Genomic DNA, 14,113 nt, shown 5'->3' on the forward strand with positions numbered 1-14,113 from the left:
TTATACAAGAGGCTCCTATAATAATCCGCATCAGTGCATAAATGTTCCCCAGCAGCAAACAAATAATTTCACACAAAGCTACAGGCCTCACACACAGAAAAGACTTTAAGAAATTGGTCAAAAAGGAAAATTATTTTTCAAAATCGCAACAGTAAAATAAAGTTTCAGAGCTCAGTGGACTCGTACAGTGCATGTTCAGGTCCACGCATGCGTGCGTAAACGAGTGCAATGCAGGAGACGTTTGGCAGGCTCGTGATGCTTTTTTCCGGACACGCGCAAGGCCGATCTCAAACTGCGATTTCGCGTTAACTGGACGGGACGAGAGTTCTCTCTCTCCTCAGGGATTTCCAAGGACGGATTCTGCACACTTCCTTCACGCAGTTATCATAACCCTCAACATAGGGATGTAAGTGAGGTCTTCGCTGTCCCAAGATATAAACGCCTCCAAGTGTGGCGAGAGGCAAAGCGGAAGAAGCAGTCTCTCAACAAATCACACGCGACCCCCTCTCCCGTTTGGTACTCCTTCCTCTTTCTGTCTCTCAGACCCAAGACCCCAGCCCAGGTCTGGTATCTTTCCCTCATTCTGAAACGTCTCACCCCCTCCCATGCGTCCTACCGTCAAGCTTAACTTTCAGGTTGCCCGCAACCTGCCCCACAGTTTCCTTCCCCGGTTGTCCTCAGACGCTACGTCTTTCTATCGGGCCGCGTCCCGCCACCTCTGATGCGACTTCCTGTTTCCGGCAGGGCGGGACGGGCCCGACAGAAAGACGTTGCGTCAGAGGTGGCTGGATACCGGAGAAGGAGCACTGTGGAGCTGGTCACGGGTGATTTCATACCCAATTTGGAAGGTGGGATGGGAGGATGGGTAGTTTGAGAATGAGGGATGGGTGCCAGGAAGGGAAGAGGGGGAGACATGCTGGACAGGAGAGAGCGGAAGAGAGGGAGAGATGGTAGACCGCGGGGGAGGGGAGAAGAGGGGTTCCCGGTTCCCGAATGCACGTGAAGAGTAGTGCTCATCGTGTAAGAGTGTGAGGGCCATCAAATGCATGTGGCTTGGCTTCTCTGCTTTTCCTCCGCGAATTAGAGGTTTCGTAGTACAGTGAGCGTGGGAGCTGGGAGGGGGATGGGTGTTGCATTAAGGCCTGAATAGGACGCTGCTACTGTAGATTGTCATTATCAGTGAAGGGTAGAGTCGTTTTTTAATCCGCTGATGTGTTTGGTATCAGCGTTTTGTCTGCTACAAGAAAAGCTGAATGTTCCTGAAGTTCTAAGCATAGGCTTGCTATAGCCATAACATTTACGAAGAATCTTAAATGTTCTGCAACCCCCCCTAATAAAAAACAACAACCCTATCCCCCCCCCAAAAAAAAAACTCTTTAACAATGGCTAATTTGGGAAAACTAACAGAAAAGTGGTTAATTAATTTGTCAGACTGCAGAGAGTAACATAAAAGCTGACATTTATTTGATGGTATATTATATCGGCGTTTATGGGGCCTGCCGAACATTGTCCTTTCCAAAAGTTAATACAAACAGGAGTCAACTTTTCAAAATGATTGGGGTTCCTAATTCAACACAAATATTTGCTCCCTGATCAGAGTATTTGAGTTTTCTTAATATTAGGGGTGCTCAAGCACCCAGAGAGCTAGCACGTATGAATATAAATATAATTTGGTTTATTATTTTGAATGTCTCATATGCAGACTCAAAGAAGCATGCTATAACAGATTTCAGAATCCTGGTACTACCATTCTGATCAAAAACATGGTTTAAAGCAGTGGTTCCCAACCCTGTCCTGGAGGACCACCAGCCAGTCAGGTTTTCAGGATAGCCCTAATGAATATGTATGGAGCAGAGATGCACACCTGCCACCTCCATTATATGCAAATCTCTCTCATGCATATTCATCAGAGCTATCCCAAAAACCCGACTGGTTGGTGGTCCTCCAGGACAGGGTTGGGACCACTGGTTTAAAGGACCTATATTACCCTAGTTGAAAATATTCATTTTACACACTGAGTGGGATTGCAAAAAGAGTAATAGCTGAACATATACTGTACTGCTTAGAGACAAAATAGGACAAAGCCTTCTGTAAGATAAGCCTCTTATTTAACTAAACTAAATTAAACCTTAAGTTTTTATGCCGCATCATCTCCACGGATGTGGAGCTCGGCATGGTTTACAAGAACTTAAAATATAGGAAGAGAAGGAAAAAAAGGTTTACATGAACTTATATATAGAAGAGAAGAGTAAGGGGGGATAGAATTACATTTTAGTGAAAAGCCAGGTTTTCAGTTGCTTGCGGAATAATTTATAAATACTTTTTAAAACTTGAGACTAACGCATTTAACATTCAGCTTAATGAATTTAATTTTGTATTATTCTGTAGTGTTTTGAACTTAATATGCACTATCAAAGCTTACATGATGGCCATATCTGTGTGTACTGCAATCTTGGAGCTATATTCTGGCAATAGGGATAATCTGAATTTAAAGTATGATATCTGAGTTTGATAATATCTTGATTTAGGTATTGAAAAGGTTGGGTTTTTATATAGTTTAATCATAGCATTATTATGGTGTGTGTTTTACTGCATGTACAGCTTACTATAACAGTGAAAATTTAAAAAGGAATTCATTTTCTGGCTAGTTTTTTTTTTTTTTTCTTATTTTTTGAAAACAAGTTGTAGAATGTAAGTTGACATTTTTTGCTTTTGTTCCATAGGATATGTTTGCAAACTGTGAAGCATGCATTTTTCTGCTTGTGTTGATGATCGCTAGCATGCCTTGGATCCTCTAGTGATCCATCAAAGCAGTTGGTTACTTTTTATTACAGAACAGCAATACTGGATTAAATCAATCTAGAACAAAGTATCAAAATGACTGATCCTATGATGGACTTTTTTGATGACACCCACCTTTTTGATGAGACTTTAGGTTTGTCTGATGATACTTTCGTACAACCGGGGCCTGTCTCACTTGTTGATGAATTGAATTTGGGTGCTGAATTTGAGCCTTTGCATGTAGACACATTGAACCATGTGCAAGACTCTCAAACACATCAAAAGATTAATGATTTTGACCAGTTAAATCAGTTTGATTCACTCAAACTTCATCAAGTTGTTCCTCATCACCAGGGATTCAACAGCTCGACTACAAATGTGTTGTCTCCACACTCACAGTTCAATTGCTCTCCTATCCATGCACAAACTCAGGCCAACGGGATGTTTCCAGATGTGGCCGATGGCAGCCCTATGTGGGGTCACCAAACTGCTAACAGTGTGCCAAATCAAAATGGATCTCCTTTCCACCAAGGACATGCTCAGTCTGTGCGACAGAACAAAAGTTTTGTAGGACATCACGACTTTAGTTTATTTCAGGCTAGTGAACCACAACAGCAATGTGCCTCACTGCACTCGCCGCAGAGTAAGAACAGCATTAATCCTGGACAAGAAGCACTTAGTCAGCCAAAAAACTTTCTGGAAGCTAGTATTTCAGCTACACACAGAGTCAGTGTTTCCCAGCAGCCTCAAGCTAGTAACCCATCAACTCCACAGCAGTCCCTTTCTGTGCAACAGTTTTCTCAACCTGCAGGTCCATCAGTGCAATTTTGTAGGAATCATCATGGTGGTCAGCAAGAAGGTAGCTTTGATGGACAAACTTCAGGTTTGACTTCTTGCTCTGTCAATTCTACACAGCCCTTTTCTTCTCATTATTCCTACCCAAGCAGTCATATTTCTGCTAATGGTCTTTTGCAGTCATCCTCAGCTCTTAGCACCAGCCAATCAACTCACTCTCTAGCAGATTTTCCTATAAGTGATGCCTTTTCAGCTGCAACGGGGACCAAGGAAGAAACTACCCAGCATATTCTTAACCCCAGTGCAACACTGAATTCAAACCGTTTCCAAATGCTGCATTCAGCACATCCTCAGGGCAGCTTTAGCAGTTCCAAATTGTCCTCTGTGGACATGAACTTTCCTGCATCAGCTGGCTCTCCTCAGATGAGTCATTTCAGTGATCATATAGAAAGCAATGGATTTTCTTCGTTAGATGACAATTTACTTCACCAAGATGAATCTCAGACTGAACCATTTTCGGGACTTGATCCAGCAGATCTTCTTGAGGAGGAGCTCCTAATCCAATTTCATGACTCTTCATATGGCCAAAATAACTCAAGTCAAGCTATGCTAGCACATCAAGACATAGAGCAGCATATAAATTTACAACAAATAAAACAAGTTCCTGACAATGCTCTTATCCAACCCCAAAGCCAAGTTCATCGTTGGAATGCATCTGTTTCTAATCATCAACACCTGCAAGAAAGAAATCATTCTAGTGCACGAGAGAGGGTATGTACTGCTTAAATGAACTTGAGTTTTAAGTGTATAGACCAGGGGTGCCCAAAAGGTTGATCGCGATTGACCAGTCGATCGCAAAGGCAACGCCAGTTGATTGTGGAGCCCATCCCGGGCTCCGCGATAGACTTGCGTTGCCTTTGCGTTCTCCCTGTTCCCTGACGCCACAACAGGCCAGCAGTGACTTCAGAAGCGCTGGGCAAGCCAGCTTCCCCCTTCCCCCCGACATCAATTCTGACATCGGAGAGGAAGTTCCGGGCCAGCCAATCGCTGCCTGGCTGGCCCGGAACTTCCTCTCCGACGTCAGAATTGACGTCAGGGGAGGGGGGGAAAGGCTGTTGGCTGTTGCGGCGTCAGGAAACAGGGAAAACTTGGTGGCAACGGTGGTGGTGGTTTGGGGGCCTGTTTCCAGACAACAACCCCGTGGTGGCTTGGGGAGACAGAAAGACAGGGAGACAGAATGGGGAGTCAGGGAGAAAGAACAGGGAGACAGAAAGAATGAAAGAGGGGGCATGGAGACAGAAAGAAAGAAAGGGGGCAGGGAGACAGAAAGAAAGAGGAGGCAGGGAGAGAGGAAGAAAAAGGGGGAGGGAATGGAGTGTGTCGGGTGGCAGGGGGCAGGCAGGGTGAGAGGAAGAAAAAGTTGGATTCATGGAAGGACAGAGATGTTGGTTGAGGAATGGAGTGAGGTATGGAGGAGACAAAGCATGCAGGAGGCATGCAGGAGGAAGGAAGAAATATTACATATACAGTCAGAAGAAGAAAGTGCAACCAGAGGCTCATGAAATCACCAGACAACAAAGGTAGGAAAAATGATTTTATTTTAAAAGTGATCAAAATGTGTCCATTTGTCTATATTTTGCAATATGGCCTCCTTTTACTAGACCGCAGTAGCGGATTTTAGCACAGGGAGCCTATGAGTGTCGAGAGCAGCATGGGGCATTCAGCGCAGCTCGCTGCGCTAAAAACTGCAATTGCGGTTTAGTGAAAAGGGAGGGGGTATAGCTGTCTATTTTTATATAGTTGTTACTGAGGTGACATTGCATATTTTAAAGTCATCTTCCTTGACCTTTGAACCCCCCCTGAATATAAATGATAATTAATATTTTCTCTGTGTACAGTGTGCTTTGTGTTTTTTTAAATTTTATTGTTGGTAGATCATTTCAACTTGGTCATTTTAAAAGCAGCTCGCAAGCCAAAAAAGTGTGGGCACCCCTGGTATAGACTAACATGCTTGTATGGTTCCTCTTATGATTGAGGCCAGTTTCTGATAAGTAATTTAAAATACTAAGTAGCATCATTTTGTTGCCAAATTGAACTGTTTGTTTTGAAATTACTAATTTTTATGCTTCTTTGGTTTATTGTGTGACTGTTGATAAATGGTCAAAAAATTTCCTCTTTTTCTTTTAACTGTGGTTTCTGAATACCTGTATTATGTCCACAAACAGCCTGTTATCTTTTAGGGTAGATGTTTGTGATGTGAAAGTTTTGGACTTCTCCATAAATAGCTTGTATTTAGCTGGTTGCAACCTTTAAGTTGTCATCGTGGACCTGCCTCCTGATCTGCTTATGACCTTCTCCTATCTTCAATTTAGGAAGGTGCTAAAAACGCATCTGTTTTCATTATAGTCTTGCTATGATTCATATTATCTATACTGCTAATCTTGGTTATTAATCTTATGTAAACTGCATTGATTCCCAGTTGACATTTGCGGGGTAAAAGAAACAATATGGTATGGTATCGTTGTTACAAATTGTGTGTCTGATATCAGATTAGAGGAGTACTGTCTATACGTATGAGGAGCTAGCAGTAGCTAAGTATCATATATCCAATTTACTGCCCATCTTACCAAAGCAATGACAGCTGGAATTTATTTCACTGTATTTATGGAAACCTAAAAGGTGTATGTCTGAGAACTGAGATGTACCATTTTGAAAACAGTGTTCACTTTTGATGTAGACTTATCATAAGTGTGTCTTATCAGTTATGACTATTGGAAGTTAACACATAGGAGGGCGTGCTGAAAAGTTCTCAGCCCAACCAACTTCCTAAATTCTGAGTGTTATTTTGCCACTGTAGCTGAAAAGAGTGTTATTTTATTTTGCAAAGTGCTAATTTGCAGAAATGTAATTCTATGTTTTGACATTATTTCAGATCATTGATTGAACCATGTCAACAAAAAGTGTGGAATTTTCAAGTGTGAAACTCAGAGCGGTCATGAAGTTTCTATTCCTGCAAAAAAAAACTCCAAAAGAAATCTATGAATGTATGATGCAAACTTTGAATGACAAACGTCAATCATATTCCACAGTGAAGAAGTGGTGTGCAAACTCAGCATGGAGATTTCGAGACCGAAGATGTAGCAAAATCTGGGCGGCCTCAAACGGTGTCAACTCCTGAAATTGTTGACCATTTTTCCATAACCTGATTTTGGCATATTGGAGAATATCGGCTGAAACAATTGCTGAGACATTACAGATATTCAGGGAACATGGGTGTATAATCCATGAGCACCTGGATATGCAGAAACTGTCAGTCAAGTGGGTGCCCAAGTTGATTTTGCAGCATTTTCAGCAAGCGGGTGCCAACTTTTTGGAACGATTAGTTAACCGTTGATGAAACATGGTTACACCACTATGATCCTGAAACAAAACAACAGTCCATGCAATGGCGACAGGTTCTTTAAGGCCAAGGAAATTCAGGACCCAAAAAGTCAGCAGGTCATAGCCACAGTGTTTTGAAATCAGGAAGATGTTGTAGAGACTATCTTCCAAAGGGGCCAGTTAATGCAAAATACTACTGTAACTTGCTGGGTTGATTAAAGATGGCATTGAAAGAAAAAAGGAGAGGGAAGCAGCAGAAAGAAGTTCTCTTCTTGCAAGACAATGCACCTGTTCACATGGCTGGTAAAATGTTGGATGTATTGACACAGTTGGAATTTCAGTTCCTAGACCATCCACCTTACTCAACAGATCCTGTTCCATCTATTTTCTGTTTCCAAACCTTAAATTGAGTTTGAAAAGGCAACAATTTTTGAGTGGCTCAGAGGTTATTGCAGCAGTGGAGCAGCATTTCAGTGACCAGATCAGAGTATTTTTTTGGATGGGTTACAGAAACTTCAGACACAATGTGCCAAGTGTGTTAAACCTAGGGGTGAATAACTTGTAAGTTTCATGGCTCCACGTTATTCCCTTCTTGGTCGGGCTGAGAACTTTTCAGCACACCCTTCTATGCCATATGAATGAGGCGAGGGGAGCAGTACACATTCTTTTTGCATCTAGGTGGTTGAATACGGGTTTGAAAAAGGGAGTATGGACTATATTTAGCAGAACAAAGAAATAAATATTAAAAAGCTGCAGTCCCAGCCAGTGTTCCCTCTAAGCGGGCGGGTGTTGTGAGCAAACTTTTTTCACCGTGAGCCAAAAATATCGGGCGCCAGCAAGTTATGAGCCAACTCGCCCGATTCTCCTCTCGCCGCCCTGCCATCTGCCGTACGCCTCTTCCGATCGTGCGCTGTGACGAGAAACGTGTGCGCTGCGATGTAATATTTTGTGCGCCAGCGCACGCCAGCGCAGCTTAGCGGGAACACTGGTTCAAATGGTTTTATTTATTTCCCCAAATTTATTTTTGTTATACGCATTGAAAATATTTGATATTGCGTTTAAATCAAAATCTCAATAAACTTGAAACGAGTGCCCGTGAGATTGTGGGAGGGTTAAATACTCAAAACTTAGAAGTTTTTGCTACGCCAGCTTTCTGGTATCTTTACATACAGTGGCGTACCTAGCATATGTAACATCCGGGGCCCATCATTTTTTGGCACCCCCCCCCCATCTGTAAGAAAAACATGATTTTTAGTAACAAACCACACGTCACACATGAGTACCTAGGAAAAGGCAGCATCTTACATATTGCAGTGAGCAGTACATCAATACACCCATTGTAAAACTAAACAAGCCAGACCAGCACAGATCAATCCTACACCGTCAATCCTAACAGAAAACCATGTCTTTCGAACACACAGAACACAGAAAACACCTTCGCCTAGTAAGGAATATGTAATCACAAACTAACCCCTCCCTCTTTTACAAAACTGTAGTGTGGATTTTAGCTACGGAGGTAACAGCTCTGATGCTCATAAAATTCTGAGCATCAGAGCTGCTACCACCAAGGCTGGTGCTAAAAACGCTTCACAGTTTTGTAAAAGGGGGGATAAAATAAAAATACATAGACAAAGGTTAAATTGAACCAGCAAGAAGCTGGACTCTGCATACAATGCTTCACAGAAACAGTGACACATGTCTCCTAAAGCAATAAATAAATAGAAATTTTTTTCTACCTTTGTCTTCTGTGGTTTCTCCTTTCCTCATCTTCTTGTAACTCTCTTCCTTCCATTCACTGTCTGCCGTCTCTCTTCCCCTATATGGCATCTTCTCTCCTTCTATGCCCCTTCCAGAAACTGTATGCCTCCCCCTTCCATCTCTCCTTTCACCCCATTGGTCTGGCATCTCTCTCCTCGCCTTCCCTCTCCCACACCTCTCCTCATAGTCTGGTATCTCCCCTTCCCTGATTCTCTGGCATCTCTCTCCTTTCCTTTTCTTCCATCTTTCGTTCCCCCTCCATGCTCTCACATCTCCCCCTTCCTTTTCCCTTAGACTGGCATACCTTCCTCCTATGCTCCAAGCCCTGGCATCTCCTTTAATTCCCTCCCTCATCTTCCTTCTCCCTCCAGCTGGGTACCGCAACACTCTTCCCTGCAGCTCTGCACTTCCCCACAATTGCCATGCTTCGGTTCCTCTTCTTCCTTCCTTCCTCCCCCCCCCCGCGGGACCCTGCGGCACCATCAACTCTTACTCCCTCTAATGTCGGCCCTGCAGCTCCAGACTTCCTCGCACCTTCTCCCCTCCCCCTTTGGATCGCTATTATTTTAAATGTTATAGCCGCGGAGCTGTATCCATCAGTGGAGATGTCTAACCTCGGCCTGCCCCGGAACTCTTACTGCAACAGTGACTTCCTGTTCCTGCCTAGACGGGCGGCTGCTGCAGTAAGAGTTCCGGGGCAGGCCGAGGTTAGACATCTCCACTGATGGATACAGCTCCGCGGCTATAACATTTAAAATAATAGCGATCCAAAGGGGCAGGGGAGAAGGTGCGAGGAAGTCTGGAGCTGCAGGGCCGACATTAGAGGGAGTAAGAGTTGATGGTGCCGCAGGGTCCCGCGGGGGGGGGGGGGGGGAGGAAGGAAGGAAGAAGAGGAACCGAAGCATGGCAATTGTGGGGAAGTGCAATCCCCCCAATGCGTCCCCTTACCTTACCTCCCCTTACCTTTGCGACGCGTGTGTGCGCTGTGAAGAGAAACTTTGCGCTGCGATGTAATATTTTGTGCGCGCGCGCAGGCCAGCGCACCTTAGCGGGAACACTGGTCCCAGCACAGACCCTTGGGGAACTCCACTATGTACCCAGTGTTCTCCACCCGGCTAATTTAGGTGAGCGCCCGGCTGCCTTCCTCCAATGACGCGCTTCCCCTCAGGAGTAAGAAACTTCCCCCCCCCTCCCACAATGCAGACTTTTGGGACGAGGAAACTGCATGCATTTTTGTTTGTTTTTAACCCTTCTCTGCAGTCCGGCTAAAGATGGGGATGCCACGAGGATGGGTAATTTGCTTAACAGAGCTCACGTTGCCTTCCCTATACCCAACTCTTGTTGCTGCGCACACCTCGCCGGCTGATTTCTGACTAGACCAGACATGTCAAACGCTGGCCCGTGGTGCACCAAAACCTGGCCTACCAGACGACCACAAAACCCCACCAAGCTGGCCCCCTGGCAGATAGGCACAAGCACCGAGCGGCCTAACTACAGCCTACTGTCCCGACGTTGCCAGTGGCGACAGGGTGAGCAACGGATTGTGACTTCCGCCTCCCAATGCAGGAGAGGTGCCGGTGTGCTAGGCTAATACCGCCACCCTCCAAAGCCTTGGCCGCTTTAGAAGACAAGCCAAGAAGCGTGGGACCATGTGCAAGGCACCCGAAGGCACAAGCACTTCACAATGGTGGGCTAAGTGATCCACAAAAGCAGAGTGACCGGGCACATGATCTGCTAGGAAGGATGTCCGGGGCCGTGCTTCCGGACCTCTACAAGGCTGAGGGCCGCATAAGAGGCCAGAGCGCTCCCCCATCCCTCATTCCCAAAAGTAGGGCCCTACTGTTTCTCCACAGGTAGTCCTCCTTTTCCTTTGTTCAAAAGATTTCCAGAGATACAAACGTCCCACAAACTGTGTCAGTAATGCACGTTGGCTCATCCTAGCATTGACACATCTCTTCCATCCATTTTGTCTACATTACAGAGCCAGTGCAGGGCTGGAGAGGCCACAACCCGACACTTCTACCAAGACTAAGGGGTCCTTTTATTAAGGTGCACATTTAACGCGCACTAAATTGGTTAGCGTACCTCAATAAAAGAACCCCAATAAAAAATTCGGCCCACGACCCAGCCCATGCCCCAGATTTCGGCCCCCTATGTGATTGAGTTTGACACCCCTGGACTAGACAGACTATGCAGAAAGGAATCCTCCAGCACACTCAAACCTGTGGATATTCTATAACCAACCATCCGCCTCTTCCCCTACCTCATCAGCCACACAAAGAGAGAAAGAAAGCTCTGTGTCCTGCCACCCCCTACAAAAAATAAACAAAAAACAATCTGCTCTCTCATCTAGCTGCTACAGCTTCCTTGCCTGCTCGAACCTCCAGGGACCTAACAAAGCCTCCGAGAGAAGGGTGCGCCACTGTCGGTGCGTGAATTACTGACGTGGTTTTGACGTGCCACCCCGAGAGAAACAGTAAGGAAACTTAAAAGCCACGCTCTCTTCTTGAGATAGATGTACAAACCGTACAGCCTGAAGAATGTCTACATATACCTGTAAATAAAATGTCGAAAAGCGTGGTTTTTCTTAGCAATTTCTTCAAAACAAAAATAGAAATTCTAAGAAACAGTTCACTTTGGCGCCGCAGATGCTATTCTAAACTAGTAAAATTGTTTGGCCTTTTAGATTAGAGAAAGAAGCATCTGGTGCGCTTGATGAGAAGAGACCTCAAGATGCTTCCTGCAATCACCTTTTCTTGCCCTGCCCTTTCCCTCTTCCCCACACATCTGCCGTGATAGAACCTGGCAACTGCCTTCCCCCTTTTTCACTGCAGCAGCAGATGCTGCAGGTGCCCTTCAACGCTGATGGAGGGTGAGGGTTCTCTCTAGGAGTAATTAACGTTTTGAAAAAAGTTCCATGCCAGCATTTTCTCTTATGTTACTTCTCCTTCTCTCAGGTGGTCTCTCTCACACTCCCTTTGCAACACAACCAAGAGCCCTGCTTCAGGGTCTGTATGGCTGACTTGCCTACACGGTACAGCACCAGCACTGCCCAATTTGCCAAAGCCCTGAATGTTTCCCCCTGGTCTCAACTTTAAAAGGTAATTACGGCAGCCTGCAGAGGATCTCCGGTGCTTTAGCGAACCTAGCAGGCTGCTGGTGGCCTCCGCAGCACATTCCATCTGCCGTGGACCTGCCCCCTTATGTCAGAGGAAGGGCAGGACTGCGGCAGAGGGAACGTGCTGCGGAGGCTGCCGGCAGTCCGCTGGATTCACTACAGCACCGGCGATCTTCTGCAGGCTGCTGTAATTACTTTTAAAGATTGGTCCTCAACAAGCGGCTGTCACAACGCGGAAGATGACCTCTCTCGCTGGGTGCAGGAGATATAGAGATGTAGAAACCTGAAAAAAGGAAAGGCAGAAGAGAGGGGGCAGATGTTGGACTTGGGGGTGTATAGAGGGAAGAGAGAGAAAGAGACTGCAGAGAGGTGGAAAGATTCTGGACCAGGGAGGGAGGAAGGAAGGAGAGAGAGAGGGGCAGAGAAAAACCTGGAAGAAAGGAGAACAAATGCTGGACATGGGGAGGGGGGTTGTAAGCAGAAGACAGAGAGGGACCTGGACCAAATGGTAAAGACAGAAAGCAGATGCTGGACTATGGGAGGCACAGACAGAAGAGACAGAGGGGTAGAGACCCAGAGGAAGAACAGAGAGATGTAAGATCATAACAGAGGAGGGAGAGAGAGGGGTGAAGGAGAGAAGAAGAAAAGTTGGACTCATGGAGGTACAGAGAGATGTTGGTTGGGGAAGGGAATGCGATCCAGAGGAGAGGAAGCATGCAGGAGGCAGGAAGAAAAAAAATGTTGGATGCACAGTCAGAAGGAAGTCCAACCAGAATCTAATTAAATCACCAGACAACAAAAGTAGGAATATGATTTTATTTTCAATTTAGTGATCAAAATATGTCAGTTTTGAGAATTTATAATCTGCTGTCTATATTTTCCACTATATTTGTCTATTTTTCTTTAGTTGTTACTGAGGTGACATTGCATATTTTAAAGTCATCTGCCTTGACCTCTTTGAAAAATAAAACAAATATAAATGGTAATTAACATTTTCTCTGCATACAGTGTGCTTTGTGTGTTTTTTTTAATTTTGTGGTTACCATTATGAATAAGATATTGTGTGTACATGAAAAGTGAACGGCAGAAATTGCATTACAATTAGTACTATTATAATGGGGGTGAGGTCAGGGGCGGAGCTTGGGCTGGGGTACTTGGTTGGTATTTGTTAAACTTAGGGGGTACTTGGCTTGAAAATGTTGAGAAACACTGATCTAGGTGACTGGAGTTCACTCTGTAAGGGCCCCTTTTACAAACCACAGTAGTGATTCTCCCATTGCAAATGCACCAAAGTCCATTCAATTCCTATGAGCTTCAGTGCATTTGCTCTGGCAGAATTGCTATCGCATCTTTGTATAAGGACCCCTAAGGCAGGAATTACAGTCTCTGTGCTATGTCTTAAACAAAAATCAGATTGCTGGGGATGCAAAGCATAACTGATTCAACATGAGTTTGAAGTTGGTTGAATACCACTCTCTCAAGTACGGTAATTTTGAAAGAAATGGAAGGTTTGATACTGGTCAATAGTTAGTCGGAATAAGAGGATCTGCATTCCTTTTTTCAGGGGTGGCTTAAATGCTACTGGAACACTGCCTAAGTGTCAAATCTTAAAAAAAGGAATTCATATTAAGCATTGGAAAATAATAATAATTAACTAATAAAAATAACACACATTTAAATTTATCCCACCACCAAATTTCCTCGTCCCACTCGGCTGAAAAAAATTTCTGGGGAGAACACTGATTTACCCTTTTCTTATCATGGCTTTTATACATATTTATCAATGATCTAGAGATGGGAAATCAAAGTTGTTCAATTGCAAGAGGTTTGTGAAGAATTACAAAAGGACCTTTTGAGACTGGGAGACTGAGATGACATTTAATGTGAGCAAATGCAAAGGGATGCATATGGGAAGGAAGAACTTGAATGTGATGCAGGGTTCTACGTTAGGAGTCACTGCCCAGGAAAAGGATCTAGGTGTCATTGTTGAGGATATGTTGAAACCCTCAGCCCAATGTGTGGTGGTGGCTAAGAAAGCAAATGGATTGTTAGGGAATTATCAGGAAAGGAATGGAAAACAAAAGGTTAAGAACATAAAAATTGCTGCTGCTAGGTCAGACCAGTGGTCCATCATGCCCAGCAATCCGCTCACGTGGCGGCCTTTAGGTCAAAGACCAGTGCCCTGAGTCTAGCTTTACCTGTGTACATTCTGGTTCAGCAGGAACTTGTCTAACTTTGTCTTGAATCCTTTGTATTGCTCTATGGAATGGCCACATCTCA

The 14,113-nt window shown here is 44.6% G+C and overlaps 1 protein-coding gene across 1 annotated transcript in view; it reads left to right on the forward strand.

The window, feature by feature from the left end:
• The first annotated feature begins 708 nt into the window (after positions 1-708).
• The window catches only part of CHD9 (chromodomain helicase DNA binding protein 9), a 499,652-nt gene continuing 486,247 nt past the window's right edge, over positions 709-14,113 (forward strand). Inside the window, 2 exon segments of the mRNA XM_033940083.1 lie at positions 709-848; positions 2,724-4,347. Of these exon segments, the coding sequence (XP_033795974.1) occupies positions 2,878-4,347 (1,470 nt within the window). The 5' untranslated portion in view covers positions 709-848; positions 2,724-2,877.

Source organism: Geotrypetes seraphini, chromosome 4 (assembly GCF_902459505.1).
Source record: "Geotrypetes seraphini chromosome 4, aGeoSer1.1, whole genome shotgun sequence".
Lineage (NCBI taxonomy): Eukaryota > Metazoa > Chordata > Amphibia > Gymnophiona > Dermophiidae > Geotrypetes > Geotrypetes seraphini.